Here is a 26,744-nt window from a genome sequence, read left to right as displayed (position 1 = left end):
CGACCATCGCGGGCGCATCGGGATCGGATCTAGATCGTTCCGCAAAAAAACACAATTTTTGCTAATCGTTTGCTGGGGACTGCCTGGGAGCTCCCGGGAAGTCCAAGGGAAATCGTTCCATGGTCGTCTATCGGTCGTGAACGACGGTGGTCGTCCTGGTGTGTACCCCACATAAGGCATGCTTGTAAGGATATATTGGCATCTAATTGATTCCAATTCCAAATAAGCAGTTTTTTATGAGGATAGGTAATTGAATAAGTGGGTCATGTGATGTCTTGCAGAAGATTCTTAATAGTGGGTTGTTTGGCGTAAATACTCCGCTTACGTGCGGTAGCACCGCTTGGCTCCCGTTCGGATGCGGTATTCCCGAGCATACTCTGTAATACTCTGTAATACCGTGCCGAATCTGAGTGTTTCTCCCGCACACGCATGGTTTGTATGTCGTCCGTAAACACGCCCTGTTCTTAAAGAGTGAGTCCGTCCGAATGCGGAGGACACGTGGGTGTTTCTACGGACGATGGCCGCATGCGGCAAAACACCGTAGCGTGCGGACCGCTCCGTAAGAATGCGGGAATATCCGCACCGATCAGAATAAGGGCCATAGGGCTCTACCTGTAACATTCCACAGTAGATTAACTCTGAAACAGAAGCTGATTAAAGCGGCCTGATTCGTTTAATCTAGTGTTAGATCACAGATAGGCAACCTGAATCACCCCAGAAGACAGACTACTAGCTGAGTGGGAAGGTGTAAAGGCCCCCATACACTATGCGATTTTTGGCCGATTTCATCCGATTTGGGCCGATAAATCGGGTGAAATCGGACCAAAATCGCATGTGTTTGACATCTGATCTGATGCGCGGTCCCGCGCGCATCGGATAGGATCACGGCGTCGGACCTGCAGAACATAAGATATATCGGAAACTGAGCCATCATGGGTGCTTTTGAGCTCTCAGCCAATCAGCGGCCGCCCGGTCTTTTGAATACGATTTATTTTTATTCTCCCGCCGCGCCGACAGTCTCTGCTCTGCGACGCCTGCGGTCCCCGCCTGCACTACCTCCGCAGGGAGCCGGGAGCCGTCAATGCGTGGGGGGGGGGGGCGCTGCTAGTAAGACAGGGGGGCGCTGCGGGGGACACAGAGTTGGCAGTACAAGAGCCGGGCAGGAAAAGCTGTCTGCGCTGGAAAAAAAAAGCCCCTACAATGAATGGGCAGCCTGTGATTGAAGAGGGTTATGCTAGCGCAGATGAACAGTAATCATTGCGGGTGTGGTATAACGCACCGACAGTCAGGATTCTGACAGTCATTAGCCCGACGTCGGAATCCTGACGGCACAGCGGAGGGAGCCCCTTGCGGGCTCGCTGCGCTCGCCGTGCTGTGGGCAGTGGCTCGCTGTGCTCGTCACTTATTTTATTCTCCCTCTATGGGGGTCGTGGACCCCCACGAGGGAGCAGTCAGGATTCCGACGTCGGGGTAATGACTGTCGGAATCCCGACTGTCGGTGAGTCGTCCGGCACCCATCATTGCTGGTGTATTTGTTTTTTGCGTGCCAATATGTGGTAGTTGGAGGACCACAGCAGTCACCAAGAGTAGGAGGCAAGCCGAAGCAGGGCAGCGAGGGGGTGGGAAGATGATAAGCAGAAATGCGATGGAGCGAGGTGGGCCATGGTGACCCGGCGTACCTCAGGGTCCCTTTAATAGTAAGAACAACAAGGTCACCAACTGACCTGCAATAAACTTTGGGTACTTGTGCACTAGCACGGCGCCCATCGCATCGCAGACCATATCGCATGCGATGGTATGCGATGCGACGCAATATCGGCCAATGTTGTACAATGCCATACAATGCGACTATAAATTGTATAAGCCCCTAATGGGTGCTTACAATGGTTAAATGCACCCCCCGCCACCCCCAAGTATAAACGTGAACCTGAAGCGTGGCGAGCCAGCGAGGGGCGGCGGTACACGTCCTACGACCTTTTCATACCCCCACTATCCACGTCGGCGTGGAGTTGAGAATAGAAAGTGTGGCGAGCGCAGCGAGCCACCGAGCCCGAAGCGTGGCGACGCGAATACCTTCACAGCTATACGCGTCCCCTTGCGGGCTTCACAGGTATCTGCGTCCGCTCGCCACGCTTTGGGCTCGGTGGCTCGCCACACTTTCTATTCTCTACTCCACGCCGACGTGGATAGTGGGGGTATGAAAAGGTCGTAGGGCGCGTACCACCGCCCCTCGCGGGCTCGCTGCGCTCGCCACGCTTCAGGTTCACGTTTATACTTGGGAGTGGCTTGGGGGTGCATTTAACCATTGTAAGCACCCATTAGGGTGCTTAAAAACACCCTTTAGGGTGCTTACACAATTTTTCATCGTATAGGGGGCAAAAATCGCGTCGCATTGCATGCCATCGGGTGTACGGCATGCGATGCGATTCGATTAAAAGATCGGGCGACTAATAATCGGTGCGCCGTGCTAGTACACAAGTACCAAACTTTGCACCATTGTGCATGTCTGTGGTCAGGGGTCAGTAGTGTTGACTATTGTGTAGACTCCATGTTGGTTCCTGTGCAGAGGTCTCATTCCCTAACCAAGATGGCCACCAAACACAGATGTAGCCATGCTCATCGATGCGTAGTCATTGTGCCCACAAATCAGATGCCCCACTCATACCTATGGACGGCCACTAGGCTTAGACTAATGGCAGACACAGCGGTTCCTTTGAGACCTGCTGTATACCAAAGCGACCCTGCACCGGTATCCACATCCTCATACACTCCCTGATCCGTGTGTTGTAGGGCATTCCGGTCCACTCCAGCTCTTCTCCATGCAACCACCTGTATCTGAGCGAGCGCCCATTGCTTCCTCATTGAACCTCTCCACTGTGTAAGCAACTTAAGGCATCCTCTGGAGAGAACAGTTACTCTGCTATGGTATCCGTCCATGGTGTCTAGGTCGACAGCCAATAGGACAACCACTATCGATCGACAGGCAACAGGTTGACACATGAAAAGGGTCGACTGACAAAAAGGTCAACACAAGAAAAAATTATGACATGCTCATGGTTGACACAAGTTTTTCATGATATCTAACTCTCTTCACATGTTACATCTGCCCCACCTGCAGTGCAGCATGGTTTTGCCCATTTTGAGAACATCGCTAAGTTAGGGAAGGCATTTCTGTCCAATTCTAGCCTCTGCTCTGGGTGGTCACATGCAGCCATCATCCTTATGCACCCTGCAGCCTGTACAGCTGCCCGAAGTGTCTGGTGCTGGCAAGTCTGTCTATGACATCATGCGTCCAGGGGGTGGGGCCAGCACAGTAGGCGCTGCCACCCTGGCATTCATTGCAGCTATGCAGTCCAAGGCCCACAGACAGGCTCATCCCTCCACATTCAGGGAAGATCACATAGGACCTTGGACTGCTCTTATCTCCCAATATGCCCTGGCAGTGGCTCGCTGATGACCGCTGTGGCTGTGATACTCTGCAGTACATGACCGGCATTCCAACTTCCCTTTCCCGTGTTGTGCTCTTACCTGCAATAATATCATCCATTTGCTCCAAGGCCGCCTGGAGCATGTCACTGGCGTCAGAAGCCATGTCTGTGGCAGATCCTTTCCTGACAAACAAAAAATAAATGTTAACTCACATATTTATTTATTCCTATGTAATAACCGTATAAAACACTTGATTTATCAAAACTTGTAGCAGATAAGAGCGATCAGCTAGTTGCATGTTTTTTTTTCTTGCAGGTCCCCCAAATCTGTCTTCAAGCTGACGCCACCTCCCCCACCACTTACATTCCAGGTCGGGATACCAATCCCGGGATTCGGGACTTAAAAAATCTCGGGATCCTGGGATTGGCCTCCCTAAGAAGCGTGACTTCTGGCCATGTCACGTTGCGCAGAACCGCACAGCCAGAGACGAGAGCAGCCTGTCAGCATCTGACCTGTGCTCAGACACTGTGCGCATAACACTCTGCATGTGCAGTCTAATCCTGAAATCCTGGGACGGGATTAAACCCTGGAATAAGGGTAGCCAATCCCGGGATAGGCGGGATCACAGGATTTGGCCTTAAAATTTACTGTTCTGTGATACCTGGGCTGTAATACCTCGGCTGTGATACCTGGGCTGTGCTATCTAGGCTGTGATGTCTGGGCTCTGATATCTAGGCTGTGATACCTGGGCTGTGATACCTGGGCTGTGATATCTAGGCTGTGATACCTGGGCTGTGATACCTGGGCTGTGCTATCTAGGCTGTGATACCTGGGCTGTGATACCTGGGCTGTGCTATCTAGGCTGTGATACCTGGGCTGTGATACCTCGGCTGTGTTACCTGGGCTGTGCTATCTAGGCTGTGATACCTGGGACCTGATATCTAGGCTGTGATACCTGGGCTGTAATACCCGGGCTGTAATACCTCGGCTGTGCTATCTAGGCTGTGATACCTCGGCTGTGCTATCTAGGCTGTGATACCTGGGCTGTGATGTCTGGGCTCTGATATCTAGGCTGTGATACTTGGGCTGTAATACCCATGCTGTGATACCTGGGCTGTGATACCTTAGCTGTGATACTTGAGCTGTGATATCTAGGCTGTGCTATCTAGGCTGTGATACCTGGGTTGTGATACCCGTGCTGTGATACCCGGGCTGTAATACCTCGGTTGTAATACCTCGGCTGTGATACCTGGGCTGTGATATCTAGGCCGTGATACCTGGGCTGTGATATCTGGGCTCTGATACCTGGGCTCTGATACCTGGGCTCTGATACCTGGGCTCTGATACCCGTGCTGTGATACCCGGGCTGTAATACCTCGGCTGTGCTATCTAGGCTGTGATACCTGAGCTGTGATACCTGGGCTGTGATACCTGGGCTGTGATACCTGGGCTGTGATACCTGGGCTGGGATATCTAGGCTGTGATACATGGGCTGTGATATCTGGGCTCTGATACCTGGGCTCTGATACCTGGGCTGTAATACCTCGGCTGTGCTATCTAGGCCGTGATACCTGAGCTGTGATACCTGGGCTGTGATACCTGGGCTCTGATACCCGTGCTGTGATACCCGGGCTGTAATACCTCGGCTGTGCTATCTAGGCTGTGATACCTGAGCTGTGATACCTGAGCTGTGATACCTGGGCTGTGATACCTGGGCTGTGATACCTGGGCTGGGATACCTGGGCTGGGATACCTGGGCTGGGATATCTAGGCTGTGATACATGGGCTGTGATATCTGGGCTCTGATACCTGGGCTCTGATACCTGGGCTGTAATACCTCGGCTGTGCTATCTAGGCCGTGATACCTGAGCTGTGATACCTGGGCTGTGATACCTGGGCTGTGATACCTGGGCTGTGATATCTAGGCTGTGATATCTAGGCTGTGATACCCGTGCAGTGATACCTGGGCTCTGATACCTGGGCTGTGATACCTCGGCTGTGCTATCTAGGCTGTGATACCTGAGCTGTGATACCTGGGCTGTGATATCTAGGCCGTGATACCTGGGCTGTGATACCTGGGCTGTGATATCTAGGCTGTGATACCTGGGCTCTGATACCTGGGCTCTGATACCTGGGCTCTGATACCTGGGCTCTGATACCTGGGCTGTGATATCTAGGCTGTGATACCTGGGCTGTGATACCTGGGCTGTAATACCTGGGCTGTGATATCTAGGCTTTGAAACCTGCGTATGAATGGCTGAGCTCTCAGCCAATCATCAGCCGCCCGGTCTTTTGAATATGATTTCTCACAGGTCTCCCGCCGCGTCTCCGGCTCTCCGCTAGTAAGTAGAGACAGCATGCCCGCCCGGTGTTTTAAATATTATATCTAACAACCCTCCTGCCGCGTCCCCGCTCTCTTGGGGACCCTGCAGCGCAGTATACAGCGGGGTCCCTACAGTGCACTCTAAGGTATTAGTTAAAAACACCAGGCTATCGTGAGTGATCGGAGCAGCAGGGACCAAAAAAAATAAAAATAATGGAAGGGGGGACTGGAGCGGGGCAGCCGGCAGCGCCAGCATGCTGACAGGAGAGATAATTGTCGGCATGCTGATGACATGGGAGGGGCCAGCAAAGGAGCTGAAAAAAACTGGAGCGGGCAGCCACTGATTGGCTGAAAGAAGACGAAAAACTGGGATGAAAATAAAGGCAATTAAAGACAAGAGGTGAGTTAACGATTAACGTTACTCACTAACATCAGCTTAGTACATTAGGGTGAAATCTGTCCCTGCTCCTGAGCGTTATGCCAGGAGAAGTGGGAAACGTTAGATTTCACACGTTAAGGGGAGATTGATACATCTGCCCCATAGTTTCTTCTTTTCTTCTCAAACTTTTAAAAAGGAAAGGGATCTCTTTAATTGCGTGCACCAAAAATGTTGCACGGATGCGCTGTGCAAACACTCCTCACATTACTGACATGAAGCCCGGAATTTCCAGGGAAGATGTAGGCTCCGTTACCAATAACAACACCGGGCAGCGGGTCACTAGGTGGCAGATGAACATTGGGCCTAATTCAAAACCATGCTGCACTGCAGTGCAGGTGGGGCAGATGTAACATGTTCAGAGAGAATTAGATTTGGGCAAGCTATTTTGTTTCTGTGCAGGGTAAATACTGGCTGCTTTATGTTTACATTGCAATTTAGATATCAGTTTGAACACACCCCACCCATATCTAACTCTCTCTGCACCTATGACATCTGCCCCACCTGCAGTGCAGCATGGGTTTGCCCATTTTGAGAACAAATTCAGGTCTGAATTTACTTGTGCCACCTTGTGGAGAAGGAGATCACTGCTGGCGTCAGCGGCCCTCCCAACAGCCCGGCAATGCCTGCCATCTCCGGGACACTCTTAGAAAACGGTGGCATTCCGCCCCAAAATGCCCAGCACTTGTCAATCTACTTGCGAACGGCCAGCAATGGCTATCCATCACTGGCTTCGTTTGTCAGGGTGCCCTGTGCATGCGTACTCTGGTCCGTGTGCATGTGTAGTCATTCGATAGTTCGAATTCGCAGCCCAGTGAGTGGGTCTGAATCGGGCTGCCGAATTGGAGCAGAACTATGAATGTGCAAAACCAGTGGCGGTTGTTACCTATGGGCTGCAGGATTGCAGCACCCCCAGGTAAAATCCACCAACTCCTCAGCGGTAGAGAAGCCTGTGGCTTCACTGTGACTTCCTATTGGAAGTCCTACCTGTCAGTCAAATGCATGACAGGTAGTCCCGGGCTGCGATATGCAGAGCACTGGTTTCCTGTAGGAAGCCACTCCTTGCCTTACCGTGCAGCCCTAGCCAGCTTCTATGGGCTGCAGCCAATGCAGTCCAGAGAAGTAAGGCTTTTACGCATGTGCGATACCGCTGCTGGTACTGTGCATGCGCCTGTCCCGGCTCCTGACAACTGTAGAGTACAGGCGCTGGAACCTTGGCAATGGGGACCAGCAGATACCCGACCCTGGGGACTGGCAGAGACCCAGCAGCGGGGACTGGCAGAGACTCGGCAGCCAGAACTGGCGGGAATACAGTGATGGGGACAGGTGCAGAACGGGCAGCATGATGACCAGCGGCAGCCCCCCTCCTACTCACAGGTAGGAGCCACCGCTGGCAATAACTACTGTAAACTCAGGGCTGTGCAGTCAGACTCGTGATCTATACAGCAAACCTGCAGCTACCGCGATGTTCTCCTGACTTCTATATAGAACCTTACATGAACCTTCCCTGCACAAGGCAGATGGACTGTTTTAAATGGTGAAAGTGAAAGAAACAAAAGCACATTTAGCACCAGCACATAATTAGCTTTCAGCAGTAATGAGCTATACACGTGACCGCACATTTTAGAGCTCTCTTTATTATTAAGGACGGAACTAACATGTTAGTGGTTGGCAGTAATTACATGCCACTGTGTAGCTACTGGCCTAATTCTAGTTGATGAATGATCCACTGAACGCATTGTGATAGTGTAGCAGATACGTGTAATGGAAACACGGTATCCGCCGTGCAGGTGAAAACTGAGGAATACAATGAAGGCCTAGTTTATTCCATGCCTCTTAGCTATCACCCGTCTCAATGTGGGGGGTTAGGTTATACTTGCCTCCTCTCCAGGAGAAACTGTCAGCGTGCTTCTGGGGGCAGGCCAGAGCCTGACATCATCAATGCGATTTACATCCTTTAGACCCCTCCCCCCCAGTACAGTATTTAACCCACAAGGTAGGAGGAGGCCAGGGGTGAATGCAGGAGTCCAGGGGCTTGCAGGAGGATTGTCCACCCTTCACGGGGGCTAAGACGGGGACCCGGTTTTTGGGAGCCTCCCGGACGTTCCGGCGGGATGGTAGGCAAGTGCCAATGTAATTTACCATTATGTACATTGTGCTACAGCACCAGCTGGTCAGTCTAAAGCCAAAGTCACCCATACACACCCCAATTATAAGATCCTACACGCCAGTTGTATAATCTTCCTTACATGTACATGGGCAGTATGACTGGTGAGTCCATGAGCGATCATACATGTGGGTTTAGCAGCATTACAAGGGGAGCTACATGTGTATTAGCCCAGGAACCCTGGAACCTTTAATCAGGCCCTGTGTGTAACTCCACTGTCCCAATACTCTACGGAGGAGGCGGGCAGGTAGCCATGGCCTATGTGAAGCATTGTTATCAACCTGTTCCCATCACGGCTGTACACCAAACCTTTAGGCTTATTTCAAATATTAAAGGTGATCTAACTTCAAAAATTATCTTTCCTTCATTGTGTCTATGCCTGCTCCATGCCATGCCCGGCGATGACGTACTGCTCTATGCCATGCCCGGCAATGACGTACTGCTCCATGCCATGCCCGGCAATGATGTACTGCTCTATGCCATGCCCGGCAATGACGTACTGCTCTATGCCATGCCCGGCAATGACGTACTGCTCTATGCCATGCCCGGCGATGACGTACTGCTCCATGCCATGCCCGCGATGACGTACTGCTCCATGCCATGCCCGGCAATGACGTACTGCTCCATGCCATGCCCCGCGATGACGTACTGCTCCATGCCATGCCCGGCGATGACGTACTGCTCTATGCCATGCCCGGCGATGACGTACTGCTCTATGCCATGCCCGGCAATGACGTACTGCTCTATGCCATTCCCGGCAATGACGTACTGCTCTATGCCATGCCCGGCAATGACGTACTGCTCTATGCCATGCTCGGCGATGACGTACTGCTCTATGCCATGCCCGGCGATGACGTACTGCTCTATGCCATGCCCGGCGATGACGTACTGCTCTATGCCATGCCCGGCAATGACGTACTGCTCTATGCCATGCCCGGCAATGACGTACTGCTCTATGCCATGCCCGGCAATGACGTACTGCTCTATGCCATGCTCGGCGATGACGTACTGCTCTATGCCATGCCCGGCGATGACGTACTGCTCCATGCCATGCCCGGCAATGACGTACTGCTCTATGCCATGCCCCACGATGACGTATTGCTCCATGCCATGCCCGGCAATGACGTACTGCTCCATGCCATGCCCAGCAATGACGTACTGCTCTATGCCATGCCCGGCAATGACGTACTGCTCTATGCCATGCCCGGCGATGACGTACTGCTCTATGCCATGCCCGGCAATGACGTACTGCTCTATGCCATGCCCCGCGATGATGTACTGCTCTATGCCATGCCCGACGATGACGTACTGCTCTATGCCATGCCCGACGATGACGTACTGCTCTATGCCATGCCCCGCGATGACGTACTGCTCTATGCCATGCCCCGCGATGACTTACTGCTCTATGCCATGCCCGGCGATGACGTACTGCTCTATGCCATGTCCCGCAATGAAGTACTACCCCACGCCATGCCCCGCAATGAAGTACTACCCCACACCATGCCCCGCAATGATGTACTACACCATGCCATGCCCGGCAATGACGTACTGCTCTATGCCATGCCCGGCAATGACGTACTGCTCTATGCCATGCCCCGCAATGACGTACTGCTCTATGCCATGCCCGGCGATGACGTACTGCTCTATGCCATGCCCGGCGATGACGTACTGCTCTATGCCATGCCCGGCGATGACGTACTGCTCTATGCCATGCCCGGCAATGACGTACTGCTCTATGCCATGCCCCGCAATGACGTACTGCTCCATGCCATGCCCGGCAATGACGTACTGCTCCATGCCATGCCCGGCAATGACGTACTGCTCCATGCCATGCCCGGCAATGACGTACTGCTCCATGCCATGCCCGGCAAAGACGTACTGCTCCATGCCATGCCCGGCAATGACGTACTGCCCTATGCCATGCCCCGCGATGACGTACTGCTCTATGCCATGCCCCGCGATGACGTACTGCCCTATGCCATGCCCCACGATGACGTACTGCTCTATGCCATGCCCGACGATGACGTACTGCTCTATGCCATGCCCGACGATGACGTACTGCCCCACACCATGCCCCGCAATGATGTACTACACCATGCCATGCCCGGCAATGACGTACTGCCCTTTGCCATGCCCCGCGATGACGTACTGCTCTATGCCATGCCAAATGATGACGTACTGCTCTATGCCATGCCCTGCGATGACGTACTGCTCTATGCCATGCCCCGCGATGACGTACTGCTCTATGCCATGCCCCGCGATGACGTACTGCTCTATGCCATGCCCCGCGATGATGTACTGCTCTATGCCATGCCCGACGATGACGTACTGCTCTATGCCATGCCCGACGATGACGTACTGCTCTATGCCATGCCCCGCAATGACGTACTGCTCTATGCCATGCCCCGCGATGACTTACTGCTCTATGCCATGCCCGGCGATGACGTACTGCTCTATGCCATGTCCCGCAATGAAGTACTGCCCTATGCCATGCCCCGCAATGAAGTACTACCCCACACCATGCCCCGCAATGATGTACTACACCATGCCATGCCCGGCAATGACGTACTGCTCTATGCCATGCCCGGCAATGACGTACTGCTCTATGCCATGCCCCGCAATGACGTACTGCTCTATGCCATGCCCGGCGATGACGTACTGCTCTATGCCATGCCCGGCGATGACGTACTGCTCTATGCCATGCCCGGCAATGACGTACTGCTCTATGCCATGCCCCGCAATGACGTACTGCTCCATGCCATGCCCCGCGATGACGTACTGCTCTATGCCATGCCCCGCGATGACGTACTGCTCTATGCCATGCCCGCTATGACGTACTGCTCCATGCCATGCCCCGCGATGACGTACTGCCCTATGCCATGCCCCGCGATGACGTACTGCCCTATGCCATGCCCCACGATGACGTACTGCTCTATGCCATGCCCGGCGATGACGTACTGCTCTATGCCATGCCCGGCGATGACGTACTGCCCTATGCCATGCCCCGCGATGACGTACTGCCCTATGCCATGCCCCGCGATGACGTACTGCTCTATGCCATGCCCCGCGATGACGTACTGCTCTATGCCATGCCCCGCGATGACGTACTGCTCTATGCCATGCCCCGCGATGACGTACTGCTCTATGCCATGCCCCGCAATGACGTACTGCTCTATGCCATGCCCGCTATGACGTACTGCTCTATGCCATGCCCCGCGATGACGTACTGCTCTATGCCATGCCCCGCGATGACGTACTGCTCTATGCCATGCCCCGCGATGACGTACTGCTCTATGCCATGCCCGGCGATGACGTACTGCTCTATGCCATGCCCGGCGATGACGAACTGCTCTATGCCATGCCAAATGATGACGTACTGCTCTATGCCATGCCCCGCGATGACGTACTGCTCTATGCCATGCCCCGCGATGATGTACTGCTCTATGCCATGATCCGCGATGACGTACTGCTCTATGCCATGCCCCGCGATGATGTACTGCTCTATGCCATGCCCCGCGATGACGTACTGCTCTATGCCATGCCCCGCGATGACGTACTGCTCTATGCCATGCCCCGCGATGGCTTACTGCTCTATGCCATGCCCGGCGATGACGTACTGCTCTATGCCATGTCCCGCAATAAAGTACTACCCCACGCCATGCCCCACAATGAAGTACTACCCCACACCATGCCCCGCAATGATGTACTACACCATGCCATGTGGCGATGTACTGCTCCCCGCCATGCCCCCTGTGATGATGTAGTGCGTCTGCCATGCCTCCTAGAAATATGTAGTGCACCCTGCCATGCCCATTGTGAGGATTAAGTGCACCCTACCATGTCCCCTGTAAATATGTAGTGCACCCTGCCATGCCCCCTGTGATGATGTAGTGCACCCTACCCTGCTCCCTATAATGATGTAGTGCATCCTGCCATGCCCCCTGTGATGATGTAGTACACCCTACCATGCTCCCTATAATGATGTAGTGCGCCCTGCCATGTGATGATGTAGTGCACCCTGCCATGCTCCCTATAAAGATGTATTGCACCCTGTCATGCTCCAAATGATGTAGTGCCCCCGCCATGCCCCTGTGATGATGTAGTGCACCCTGTGATGATGTAGTGCACCCTGCCATGCCCCATGTGATGATGTAGAACACCCTGCCATGCGCCCCTGTGAAGATGTAGTGCACCCTGCCATGCCCATGCTCCCTGTGATGATGTAGTGCACCCTGACACGCTCCCTATAATGATGTAGTGCACCCTGTCATGCCACCTGTGATGATGTAGTGCACCCTACCATGGGCCCTTTGATGGTGTAGTGCATGGGTCCTCAAACTGCGGCCCTCCAGATGTGGTGAAACTACAAATCCCAGCATGCCTTGCCACAGTTTTCCTATAAGGGAGTGTTAAAACTGTGGCAAGGCATGCTGGGAATTGTAGTTTCACAACATCTGGAGGGCCGTAGTTTGAGGACCCATGGTGTAGTGCATCCTGCCATGCTCCCTATAATGATGTAGTGCACACTACCATGCTCTATATAATGATGTAATGCATCCTGCCATGCCTACTGTGATGTATATGTATTGCACCCTGCCATGCTCCTTATAATGATGTAGTGCACCCTGCCATGCCCCCTGTGATCTAGTGCACCCTGCCATGCCTCCTGTGATGATGTATTGCCCCCTGCCATGCCCCCTGTGATGATGTAGGGCACCCTGCCATGACCATGCTACCTGTGATAATGTAGTGCACCCTACCATGCCCCCTGTCACCCTGTGATGATGTATTGCACTTTGCCATGACCATGCTACCTGTGATAATGTAGTGCACCCTACCATGCCCCCTGTGATGATGTATTGCACCCTGCCATGACCATGCTACCTGTGATAATATAGTGCACCCTACCATGCCCCCCGTGATGATGTATTGCACCCTGCCATGCCCATGCTGCCTGTGATAATATAGTGCACCCTACCATGCACCCTTTGATGATGTAGTGCAACCTGCCATGCCCCGTGTGATGAGGTTGTGCACCCTGCCATGCCCCAGTGATAATGTAGTGCACTTTACCATGCCCCCTGTGATGATGTAGTGCACCGTGCCATGACATACTGCACCCCAATTGGGTCATGCCCACGCCTTGGCATAGCGCCAAGCTTTTGTGAGGGCATTATTAGATAAGAGTGACAGGTCAACTCTGATAGGAATTAGGGGGAATTATGAGACCAAGAGAAATAAAATCCCCATTTTCTTCCTGGCAGCAAAGCTCAGTACATGTGTGGTGCCTGTCAGTATGTAATAAGGCCCAATATGTAGTGTACAGCACAACACAAGCCCAACTCTTCTTGTCACACCAGTTCTCTGTCGCACTACATCCCAGCGACTCCCCAGACACTCCTCAGTGTTCCACCAACATACATGAAATATCTCCTTTCACGTTGTTATCTTAAACCACAAAGTGGAAAACCGGCACCTTTCTTATCTAAACACTTTAAAAGTTAAATCTGGAGCCACCGGATCACGTGAACACTTTCTCCAAAATGATTTTGTTGCTTTTGCCAAAGTGGATAAAGTCACGGTACTTATGTAATATCTGGACTCCCGTTTTTGTTATGAGACCACGTCCCCTCGCGGGGCACGGTGGCTCGCTGCGCTCGCCACACTATATAAAATCAACTCCATGCGTAGTTGGATAGAAGGGGTATGAAAAAATGGGGTGCATTTAACATGGGAGTCCAGATAATACATAAGTACCAAAGTCACTTCTATAAACCTGCCATGTACTGTACATAGATCACGGTGACAGCTGACGGTGTGTGTGTGTGTGTGTGTGTGTGCAGATACAGAAGTACACAATACAAACACAACAACTGAAACTACATAATACATGACATTAGGAGCTAGCACACTGAAAGCCGAGACGGGGCGAGTTATAAAAGGTACCTTTTTCTGTATCCCGACAGCTGCAGGTTCCTCTGCGCCGGCTGGTTAATCTGTCACAGTCGTCCCTGTAATCACATCACACTGCATACTTTGAAGCTAATGACAAGCCTTTTGCAAGGGAGAACACCAATACCACATGCTCGCAATAACGCGGAACACTGCCCATGGAAAACCAGAATATCTACAATTTGATTACTACAAATTCTCAAGTTCAGCCTCCTCTGCGGCTGACTAACAAGGAAATACAGGGAGGCAGCTCCTGCTGTGTCTGAGCCCAGGCATCTCAGCAACAATTCCAAGTTCAAAGAGTTATTTTAAAGGGACCCTTCCTTAATATCCAGCAGGTTGAAATGACGGCTGGATTCGCACAGGCGATTTGCTATGGTTCCCAGATGAGGGGGAACTGTGTACATTGTTCTCAGTAAACAGCAACCCCAAAAAAATGATGTACCCTTTAAAAATGTTTCAGGTATTTTGTATTTAAATGATTAATGTACAGTAAAACCCAGTGGTATATCGACATGTATCAAACCAGGGACAGAGACAAACATAACTCCCAACTGTCCCGATTTTTGCGGGATAGTCCCTCTTTTTTTTAAAGACTGTCCCACATACTACCCGGAACCATCAGTGTCCCGCAGCAAGGGGGGGGGGGCAGTTGGGAGTACCCCCTGCTAACCGCTGCTCTGCTTAGCATCTATTCATTGAGATAGAGGGGCTGGGGAATGGGTATCAGTTCTTAGAGCATTGCCCATGCTCCCCACATCGGGGGCAATCGGGGCGTGGCTTCGTGGGAGTACAGCTATTGTAGGCCACACCTATGACAGCACGCCCCCTATTTCCATGTGAATCTCCTCCCATCTCCACTGCCACCAATGTTGGGAGGTATGGATAAAGTACCTGCCAATCAGCTTGTGACACTTTGCAGACTATGCTAGACAAATGACAACTGATTGAGGATTGGTATATTGGCCCTCATTCTAATCTGTTCCGTCCCCTGAGTATTCGCACATGGGACTGATGTTTGCGCTCTGCATGTGCAGGGCTGCGGTACACACACCTTTGGCGACATGCATAGTTGCCATGGCGTTAAGCACAGTGGTGCAGATTGAGGCGGGCAGGTGGCATCCGCATTGGGATGCCATGGGGCAGGTGGCTGATGCCATAGGATGTTCTTGGACCAGACGGCACAAATAGTCGGTCATCGAATTATTTCATCCCTGTACGATACCCTGCGAATGGTTCTTTATGTTAAACATCCATACGCAAAGCAACGATGTACAGACCGCAATGGATGGGGGGGGGGAACATTCGTTCGCCCGGCGGCATTAGAGGACTCGCTAAGCAGTGAGTCAACCAGAATCACCCCCTTTAACTCTCTCTATGGTTTGTTACATTTCTCCCTGACACTTTGGGGGAGATGTCTCAAGCTCTGGGGTGCGATAAGGTGGATAAGTTGTTGCCAATATTCTGTCATTTATCTGGCCCAGGCTTTGAAATGGGCAGTTGATTTGGGAAATGTCTTGTAATTCTCTCCAAGACTTGAGACATCTGCCCCTTCTACTTTAAACCTTCATTGAGGTCAGTTGCCCTTTAGGTGATGTAAACACAGCCGGGGGCTGGAAGGGATCCCAGTTTCTTCAGTAGAGAAGTCAGATTGTGTTAGCAGCCAGGTCAGTGGTAAGTAGATGCGGTGGGGAGGAATTAAAGGGGAAATAACCTCATTTGATTTCTAAATATGTTGTGCAAAATTTAACCTGGCATCTTTAGGTTAAAGGTCGGACATGATTCATCATACTTGCCTACCTGACCCTCTCCATGAGGGCGAAAATGCTCTGTTCCTGGGCTTCCCTGGTAATGTATGATTGCCAGCACCTGTGAGGAGCTAGGTAACTGATAAGAAAGGTGTCACCACAGGTGCTGGTAATCATACATTACCAGGGAAGCCCAGGAACAGAGCATTGTGTCCTCCTGGAGAGGGGCATGCTGGGAGGTATGGATAATGTAGGATTGCCATCACCTGTGGGGAGCTAGGTAATTGATAAGAAAGGTGTCACCACAGGTGCTGGCAGTCATACATTACCAGGGAAGCCCAGGAACAGAGCATTGTGTCCTCCTGGAGAGGGGCATGCTGGGAGGTATGGATAATGTAGGATTGCCATCACCTGTGGGGAGCTAGGTAATTGATAATAAAGGTGTCACCACAGGTGCTGGCAATCATACATTACCAGGGGAGTCCAGGAACAGAGCATTGTGTCCTCCTGGAGAGGGGCATGCTGGGAGGCATGTATAATGTAGGATTGGCAGCACCTGTGGGGAGCTAGGTAAGTGATAAGAAAGGTGTCACCACAGGTGCTGGCAATCATACATTACCAGGGAAGCCCAGGAGCAGAGCATTGTGTCCTCCTGGAGAGGGGCATGCTGGGAGGTATGGATAATGTATGATTGCCAGCACCTGTGAGGAGCTAGTAACTGATAAGAAAGGTCTCACCACAGGTGCTGGCAATCCTACATTACCAGGGAAGCCCAGGAACAGAGCATTGTGTCCTCCTGGAGAGGGGCATGCTGGAAGGTATGGATAATGTATGATTGCCAGCACCTGTGGGGAGCTAGGTAACTGATAAGAAAGGTGTCACTACAGGTGATGGCAATCATACATTACCAGGGGAGTCCAGGAACAGAGCATTGTGTCCTCCTGGAGAGGGGCATGCTGGGAGGTATGGATAATGTATGATTACCATCACCTGTGGGGAGCTAGGTCACTGATAAGAAAGGTGTCACTACAGGTGATGGCAATCATACATTACCAGGGAAGCCCAGGAACAGAGCATTGTGTCCTCCTGGAGAGGGGCATGCTGGGAGGTATGGATAATGTATGATTGCCAGCACCTGTGGGGAGCTAGGTAACTGATAAGAAAGGTGTCACTACAGGTGATGGCAATCATACATTACCAGGGAAACCCAGGAGCAGAGCACTGTGTCCTCCTGGAGAGGGGCATGCTGGGAGGTATTGATAATGTAAGATTGCCAGCACCTGTGGGGAGCTAGGTAACTGATAAGAAAGGTGTCACTACAGGTGATGGAAATCATACATTACCAGGGAAACCCAGGAGCAGAGCACTGTGTCCTCCTGGAGAGGGGCATGCTGGGAGGTATGGATAATGTATGATTGCCAGCACCTGTGGGGAGCTAGGTAACTGATAAGAAAGGTGTCACTACAGGTGATGGCAATCATACATGACAGGGTATTGGGTACTCTTTACCTAGAACGGCGCCCACGATTGAAATCGCGGGATCGCGGGTAAAATCGCGGCAATCGCGGTAATCGCGGGTAAATCGCGGGTACATCAAAATCGGGTACCCGCGATTACCGCGATTTTCCCATAGGGAACAATGTTAAAAAGGCAGATTGACCGCGATTTTAGCGTTAAATGCCTCAATGCCCGCGATTTTTACATAGGAAACAATGTTAAATGGTCCACAGAGCCCTAATAGTCCCCCTGAATTGTTAAATGGCCCCCACAATTTTTAACGCCACCCCACGATCAACGTGAACCCGAAGCGTGGCGAGCGCAGCGAGCCCGCGAGGGGCGGCGGTACGCGTCCTACGACCTTTTCATGCCCTACTATCCACGTCGGCGTGGAGTTGAGAATAGAATAGTGTGGCGAGCGCAGCGAGCCACCGAGCCCGAAGCGTGGCGAGCGCAGCGAGCCCCGCGAGGGGACGCGGATACCTTCACAGGTAAACGCGTCCCTTCGCGGGCTTCACAGGTGTCCGCGTCGCCACGGACACCTGTGAAGCCCGCGAGGGGACGCGTTTACCTGTGAAGGTATCCGCGTCCCCTCGCGGGGCTCGCTGCGCTCGCCACGCTTCGGGCTCGGTGGCTCGCTGCTCTCGCCACACTATTCTATTCTCAACTCCACGCCGACGTGGATAGTAGGGCATGAAAAGGTCGTAGGACGCGTACCGCCGCCCCTCGCGGGGCTCGCTGCGCTCGCCACGCTTCGGGTTCACGTTGATCGTGGGGTGGCGTTAAAAATTTTGGGGGCCATTTAAGACTTCAGGGGGACTATTTGGGCTCTGTGGCCCATTTAACATTGTTTCCTATGTCAAAATCGCGGTCATTGAGGCATTTAACGGTAAAATCGCGGTCAATCTGCCTTTTAACATTGTTCCCTATGGGAAATCGCGGGCATCGCGTCGCGGGCATCGCGGGTACATTTATGGCCGGCCGCGACGCGACCGACGCGATTTTTCAGGTTTAACATGGTTTTCAATGGGAAAATCGCGGGCATCGCGTCGGTCGCGTCGCGGGTAGCCATAAATGTACCCGCGATGCCCGCGACGGGCGCCGTTCTAGGTAAAGAGTACCGGGTATTGTCTAATCGCTGTGCCCAATTAATCCCCCCAAAAATGACATAACTCTCTTGTTGGATAAAATTGGCCACAGCAGCCATCTTTATTAAAACAATACAAGTTTAACAATAATCAAAAACATTTCCCACGGAAGGTGGTCCCCGAGGCCCTCAATAAATCTATCCACACCTCTAAGCACTTCCAGGAGTTGTTACCCCCAGCCGATAGCGATTGGCTCGAGGGCACCAATTGTCAACACCCAGTGCTCATTAATTAAACCTCACCCAGGGGAGTCCAGCCCCCTCATGGGGCCCTCCCCGCCGCATAATTAAGCCTCAATGCCACTAACCTCGAGGACCCCCCTCCGCCACCAAGCACGGGGTTAAACCCTTGACCCCGAGCGACCCCCCCACATCCGGAACGCTGTTTCTATCCCCTCTTGTAGTCCCAAAGACCACACATCTATCCCTACAGCGTTCAAGTGCACACCGTCACCTCTCCAAAAAGCACCGGCACCAGACTTGAGTTCCCTGTGCCTCACCACTACCGCGCCGTTTCTAGCCATAAAACGCCCAATTGCCCTGTTAACTTTTATCCTTGCCTTATTGATCTTGTCAGCCGACCTTGCATCCCTCCAATAACGGCGCGGCACAATATCCGACCAAACCGTGATTACTTACGGAAACATTGCCCATAAACGTAGGAGATCAAACTTGATATCCTGTATCAACTCCCTAAATGGTCTGCTCCCGAGGTCATTCCCTCCCACATGCAACACTAATATGTCGGGAGCCCTATCGAGCCGAACAAAACGGTGAAATTCCTGTAACACTCCACTCCATACCATACCGCGCTTCCCCAGCCAGCGAACCAATGCCTCTTCTCTATCCAAACCTAGCTGGCGGCCGTTCGGTCTGACATCAGCCCGCAAAGCTCCCCAAAAGACATATGAATGTCCTAAAATCCAAATCAGGCATGGGGACTGCCCTAAAATAGAAAGAACACAGTCAGCCTCAAAATTCCCCTAAACGAACATAGGAGCGAAAACGAGACGATTCCCACCGCCCAATACGCTTAATTAACTCATCTCCAAATCCCATCCTAGCAGCCTCAGTTGCGGCCCCAATGCGGAAAGAGTGACCCGCGTATTCCTCCCCCTTGAGGCCCAACGTCCGCAGGACTGCTCTAAACACACTTGTGAACTGGAACCGTGATAAAAAGGATCCATTCGCATGCATCAGCAACGGATCCCTTTCCCTGCCCACTCTGACCTCCTTAAATATCCTTAGCCGTGCTACCGGGCACATATCCGAGCCAGGTACGGAGAAGAGAACTACCTTCTTCCCCCTCCCTAATTGATCCGTCTTCGACCTCCTCACCACTAGCTCCACCCTATCTGAGTATAAATCCACATCCTCTCCCAACAAACCTCCCGGCCTGGAGACGCTTGGACTTACAAGCTCGCCAATCCGCAGTGCCCCGAAGAAGGCAAGCGAAAAAGCTACCCCGAACAACTTCTCCTCGAAATTGGAACTACAGACCTCCCCTAACTTTCTACCCATATTCTGCAACAGCTGGAAGGACACTGGCCTTCTCTGATCCTGTACTACATGTCCTCTCTTCCAACCTTTCAAAGCTTGCGCAATCAGGAAATTCTTGGTGACGTCAGGCCTCCCACCTGCACGAAACCCAAAAGCCAAGCCCGCCATGCGGCGCGTGATTTTTGCCACTGACCAACCAATCTCCTTACAATGGCCTATATATAGCAAGACAGCCAACTCGTCATCATCCTCCTTCAAACCTACTACCTCTCGCCATTCTACCCAGCTCCGCCATTCCTGATTGTATGCCGACCATGTATTCGGGGCCAAGGATTCCCTGATGAGCTGATCGACTACCCGTCCAGCAGAGCCCAGAGCCGACTCGGGAACCCGGTCCCCTCCCTGTCCGCCTCTGGTGCCAACTCCCGGAAACGTTCCCACTGTGAACGAGATAAAGAATCCGCAATGCCGTTAGAGACACCGGGGACGTGCCTAGCCACAACCCACAAATTCAAAGCCAGACATTCCAATACCAACTGCTGCAAAATGATGACCACTGGCGGTGAAGATGCCGACAATTGGTTAATAGCCATGACAACCCCCAGATTATCGCAGTGAAAACAAATCTTCCTGTCGTGGAATAGCTCACCCCAAACAACCACTGCAACCAAAATAGGAAATAATTCCAACAATGCTAAGTTTTTTACCAAGCCTCTCTGCACCCAAGACTCCGGCCACCTGCCCACACACCAATGTCCCTGGCAATAAGCCCCAAAACCGCCACTCCCAGCCGCGTCTGTGAAAAGGTCTAGCTCTGTAGCCACGCACGTGTCTGACATCCACAACGCCCTGCCGTTGAAAGTTTCCAGAAAAGTTGCCCACACCCGCAAGTCCCCTTTCAACTCACTACCTAATCTGACAAAATGATGAGGAAGAACCACCCCTGCTGTCGCTGCTGCCAGTTTTTCTGCTGAAAATGCGGCCCATTGGCATAGTGCGACACGCAAAATTCAACTTACCCAGCAAAGACTGTAATTCCCGCAATCTAATTTTTTTTTTTTTTAACTGCAACGCCCTCCCCACCTCGGCCTTCAAACCCAGCAATTTTTCCTCGGGCAAACGGCACTCCATATTCACAGTATCAATGACAATACCCAAAAAACTGATCACAGTCGCAGGGCCCTCCGTCTTACCTGGAGCAAGCGGGACTCCAAAGTCTGCCGACACCCTTTCAACAGTCCTCAACAATAAGTCACATACACCGGTCCCCCCAGGACCAATACATAAGAAGTCATCTAGGTAATGAATAACTGAATTGCACCCAGAGACATCCTTAACCACCCACTCCAAAAAAGAACTAAAGGCCTCAAAATAAGCACACGACAAGGAGCAACCCATCGGTAAACATCGATCAACAAAAAACTCCCCATCCCAATAACAGCCCAACAAACGCAAACTGGTTGGGTGAACTGGCAGCAATCGAAATGCCGATTCAATATCAGTCTTTGCCAACATGGCCCCATTCCCAAACCGCTTTACCCACTGAACAGCCGCGTCGAACGATGTATAAACCACCGAGCAGATGTCGGGGTCAATGCCATCATTGACCGACGCCCCTTTTGGAAAGGACAAATGGTGTATAAGCCGAAACTTGTTCGCCTCCATTTTTGGCACCACCCCCAAAGGAGAGACTATCAAATCTGGCCATGGTGCCGCCCTAAAAGGTCCAGCCATACGACCCAGTTGCACCTCCTTAACCAGTTTTTCCTGCACCACTTCTGGATGCTCTCTAGCAGACTTCAAATTCCTCCTAAAACTCCCTGACACCTGCACATCAGAAGGTATCTTAAAACCTTCCTTAAACCCCTCCTCCAACAAGGCGGCTGTCTGCTGATCAGGATACCTACGCAGATAGCCCAGCATCCTTTCCAGCCGAACTGGTGTCACCCCCTTTTGAACTACCGTCTCGTGACTTCCCTCTGAAGCATTTATTTGCACCGTGGTTCCCTCCACATGAGGAACATTCATGCTTGAATTTGCATTTTGCCCCAAACCGGCATGACCCGTCATTAAAGGCAAAGCAGAGTCCCTTCTGCATGGCCGTCCCGCTTGTGGCCTCCCTCGGCCCCCCCCCGTCCCCACGAAAGGGCTGCCCACTTTTTATGGGGGCCGTCACCTTTAACCATAAAGCAATATCTTTATGGTCCCAACGAATGTTGGGGCGCACCGCCTTCCTCTGTCTAAATTGCTCGTCGTACCGGAGCCAAGCCAAACCCCCATACACCCGGTACGCCTCTCCTATCGCATCCATGTAACAAAATAAGCCTGAACAATTGTCAGGTGCCTTCTCCCCAATCACACTAGCTAAAATAGCAAATGCTTGCAACCAGTTCGTGAATGACCGCGGTATCAGCCGATACCGCCGCCGTTCCTCCTTCTTCTCCTCCTTACGGGGCCTATCCAGATTTAAACGCTCTAAAGGGAGCAATGAAAATATATCCACGTATTCCCCTTTCCAAATCTTCTCCCTCACCTCCTGCTTCAGGTGGGCCCCCAATGGCCCCTCAAAACATACGTACACCTCCCCTTTTGCGGTGTCACTAAGCCTCCCACTCTCCTCCTGCGTCCCCACACCGCCCCCATCAGCCCCCGCACTACTGTTACTCTGCTCACCGCCGGATACCGGCACCCCAATGCTAACCGGCACCCCAATGCTAACCGGCACCCCACTGCTAACCGGCACCCCACTGCTAACCGGCACACTATTACTGACTGGCACACTAATGGTAGCTGGTGTGCCCGAATTCTGCGGCGCCCATGCTGCCGCCGGGGACGGCCCCGCCCCCTGCCGCAAACCCACCAACCAATCTGCAAAACCACTCAATAATTCAGTAAAGCCCCTACTCATTTCCCCTTGGAGGGCTAACCCTCCCCCCCCCTGACTCTGTGCTAAAGCATTAACAGACATAGAGACAGACTCACCAGGCTGCCTGGGGGCTGTGAACCCAGCAGCCGCAGGTCCAGTGTCCTGACGAGACCCAGCCAATGAAGAGGGACCAGGTATTTCTCCATCATCTGCAGACGCTGCCATCTCTCTTCTCCTGTCATCCCGACCCTCAGGTATAGCACCAGCCGGCGTGACCTCGTTGGAGGCGGAGCCAGCTGTGCGTCTCTCGCTCCGTGTACCAGGCCTGCGGTCCTCAGCCTGTACTTCTGCCCCCCTGGCACGACTCACCCTGCGCTGGGCAGCAGCATGCCCCGCATGCCCCGCCGCTCCAGGTCCAGTACCACGCACCGCCGGATCTTCTTGCACGTGGGGGGGGGTCCCCCCCGCGCGGAGGGTTCCGCCTGCTGGTTGGATTCCTCCCAGACCTGGTCCTGCGGGCGGAAGGTGCCCGGCCCACAGCCTGGCCTGGAGGGTCCCTGACGGGGCTCCTTGAACGGCGCTGAACCCTGGGGGACACAGATGGGCTGAAGCGCTCCGGAGGCCTGGACCTCCGAGGCCGTGCGCCCGCTGGAGCAGCCTCCTGCGTTGCTGCTCCCAGTCCCCCCAGCAGACCTGACATCTGCTGCTGCAGCCACTCAGCCCCTCTGGTGCCTGCTGCCTCCTTGAGGGCAGCCAGCGCCGCAGATACCTCAGCATCAGCGTTTGGGGAAGCCATGGGAGATGCAGTGCTGCTTAGCTGTTAAGAAAAATCTCCCAGTGACCCCTATTTCCTGTCTGCACCCTGCTTATATACCCTTACAACACCCCGTTAAGCCCCTCCCCCTTATGACCCTCTCCTTAGACACCCCTTCTATGACTGTCCAGCTAGTCAGCTCCCTACAAACCCTGTCAGGGGAGCCTACCCCCAGGCTTTGCCTCCAGTCCAGCTCCTACATTACCAGGGGAGTCCAGGAACAGAGCATTTTCTCCCTGAAGGAGAGGGGCAGGTAGACAAGCATGGATGCAATATTTCATTCTATGGAACAGATGTATCAAACTTCAACATCAAAAGTGATGAAGTGGAGAGTGATAAACAACCAGCCAATCAGCTCCTACCTGCCATTTTTTAAACCCAGCCTGTGACATGACAGGCAAGAGCTGATTGGCTGGCTGTTTATCACTCTCCATTGTATCACTTTTTGAAGCTTGATACATCTGGTCCGTGTGGATTTGTTACAATGTAGCGGTTTTCTTACAGGGGATAATTTCTGTTAGCCTGCAGAGGTCACTGCTGCAGTTACTGTCTATAACAAAACATGTGATGTCACTGCTGCAGTTACTGTCTATAACAAAACATGTGATGTCACTGCTGCAGTTACTGTCTATAACAAAACATGTGATGTCACTGCTGCAGTTACTGTCTATAACAAAACATGTGATGTCGCTGCTGCAGTCACTGTCTATAACAAAACATGTGATGTCGCTGCTGCAGTCACTGTCTATAACAAAACATGTGATGTCGCTGCTGCATTTACTGTCTATAACAAAACATGTGATGTCGCTGCTGCAGTTACTGTCTATAACAAAACATGTGATGTCGCTGCTGCAGTTACTGTCTATAACAAAACATGTGATGTCGCTGCTGCAGTTACTGTCTATAACAAAACATGTGATGTCGCTGCTGCAGTTACTGTCTATAACAAAACATGTGATGTCGCTGCTGCAGTTACTGTCTATAACAAAACATGTGATGTCGCTGCTGCAGTTACTGTCTATAACAAAACATGTGATGTCACTGCTGCAGTTACTGTCTATAACAAAACATGTGATTCGTTCTAAAAATAGACACTGGAGACATCTGTCCTGCAATGGTACAGGGGGCAGATTTATCAAATCTTTAGAGAGGGGCAACGTGGAGGGGTATGGGTCATTACGTCAACACAAGTTATCGACCAATTAAGGTCAACACAAGCATTAGGTTGACATGGCAAAGGTCAACATGTTTTTTTCTTGTGTTGTTGTCGTCGTAAGTCGGCATGGACACTGCATCAATGTACCGCTTTGCTCGCCATGCGTCAGACACAGCGCCTCGCTACACTCAGCACAGTAATATGGTCTCACTCTATGCCCACTTGGATAGTGAACAATGAAAACCCACCTGTTTTTAAAAAACTCATGTCGACCTTTTGGCCATGTAGACTTAATGTATGTTGACATAGTATAGGTGTCAACCTGGTACCTGTCGACTTATTGTATGTCAACCGAACTTGTGTTGACAAACAACCATGGGCCAGATGCACTAAGCTTCAAAAGTGATAAAATGGAGAGTGATAAACAACCAACCAATCAGCTCCTGTCTGACATTTTTCAAACACAGTCTGTGACATGGCAGGTAGGAGCTGATTGGCTGGCTGTTTATCCCTCTCCATTGTATCACTTCTGAAGCTTGGTGCATCTGGTCCCGTATATCCCACGTGGAGGACTTCTGTCATTTTTCTAGCACAGCCTGTAACATGGAAGTTAGAAGTAGATTGATTGGTACTTTATCTCTCTCCAAGATGTGATCAATCTTTCTTGGACAAGAAACAGGATGGCAACTCGGAATCACCCAATTATTTGCAAATATGCATGCACCAATTGTCTAAGAACGCTGCTTGTCTTCTTCTCCAACTCTTCATCAGAAAATAATGTATACCTTCCAGCATCCGAAGCGGCCACCTTGGCCACATCACAGACGAGACATAGGGGCGCATTTATCATTATATAGCGATGCCGGCGTGATGACATCGCCGGGCATCGCATTGCGGTATCATCTGATACCGCAGGGATTTATCATTATGGGGGCGCAGGGACAGGACAGGGAAAGGAGCCCGTCCCTGCGAAGCCCTGACCTGGAAGCCGGGGGGTCTGCGCATGCGCGGTTATACGCTGACCCCCGCCGACCTCTCTGACCGCACTGCCGCTCGGGCAGTGCGATGTGTAGCATAGGCTACAATGGGCTATCGCCATATCAGAATGGCGATAGCCCAGGGGTGCGATGCCGGGCTGCCCGATGTTGATACATCAGCAGATGAGCGGCTTTCCTGGCAATGATGCAGGAGCGCGCAGCACCACTCACCGCCTTCAGTTTCATGGTCTATGACGTAAGTTTGTAAAGGTTTTGCAAAGTGCACACCGGTTTCCTTAAATGTAACTTGGGGGCTTTATTCGTGACAAAACCTTCTTAGATGGATAAAACCATGTGCACTGCAGGTGGGGCAGATGTTACTTGTGCAGAGAGAATTAGATTTGGGTGGGGTTGTACAGATGGAGCGCCTCTCATTCTTGCCCAGGGATCGCCAGAATCTGTCCGCTGGTGATCGCCGGCGGAGAGGCGCTCCATCTGACTGGGATGCACGTGTGTCTCACACGCACGCGCGTCCCAGTTTCCCGTCGGCGGGGGGATGGGAACCATGTCCGTCTCCGCTTCAGGGATTCAGGGAGACGGACAGGGTTAGGGGGGGGGGGGTGCGGCAAGGTGGCGAGGACCTGGGGCGACCGTCAGTGAGGCTGCGGGAACCTGGGGGGAGCCCTGTTGTAAGGGGACACGCGCGCATCTCGTGCGCGCGTGTCCCCTTAC

General features: G+C 52.3%; 1 protein-coding gene across 6 annotated transcripts in view; it reads right to left on the bottom strand.

The window, feature by feature from the left end:
* The window catches only part of PPFIBP2 (PPFIB scaffold protein 2), a 172,549-nt gene extending 157,991 nt beyond the window's left edge, over positions 1 to 14,558 (bottom strand). For all 6 annotated transcript variants that reach the window (XM_083164330.1, XM_083164335.1, XM_083164327.1 and 3 more), the window contains exons 1-2: positions 14,302 to 14,558; positions 3,529 to 3,611 (exon numbers count right to left, since the gene is read on the bottom strand). In XM_083164330.1, the coding sequence (XP_083020456.1) occupies positions 3,529 to 3,592 (64 nt within the window). In that variant the 5' untranslated portion in view covers positions 3,593 to 3,611; positions 14,302 to 14,558. The remainder of the gene's footprint in view (positions 1 to 3,528; positions 3,612 to 14,301) is intronic.
* Positions 14,559 to 26,744: the final 12,186 nt, after the last annotated feature.

Source organism: Crinia signifera, chromosome 11 (genome assembly GCF_055691185.1).
Source record: "Crinia signifera chromosome 11, ASM5569118v1, whole genome shotgun sequence".
NCBI lineage: Eukaryota > Metazoa > Chordata > Amphibia > Anura > Myobatrachidae > Crinia > Crinia signifera.
This window is presented reverse-complemented; position numbering and strand designations above follow the sequence as displayed.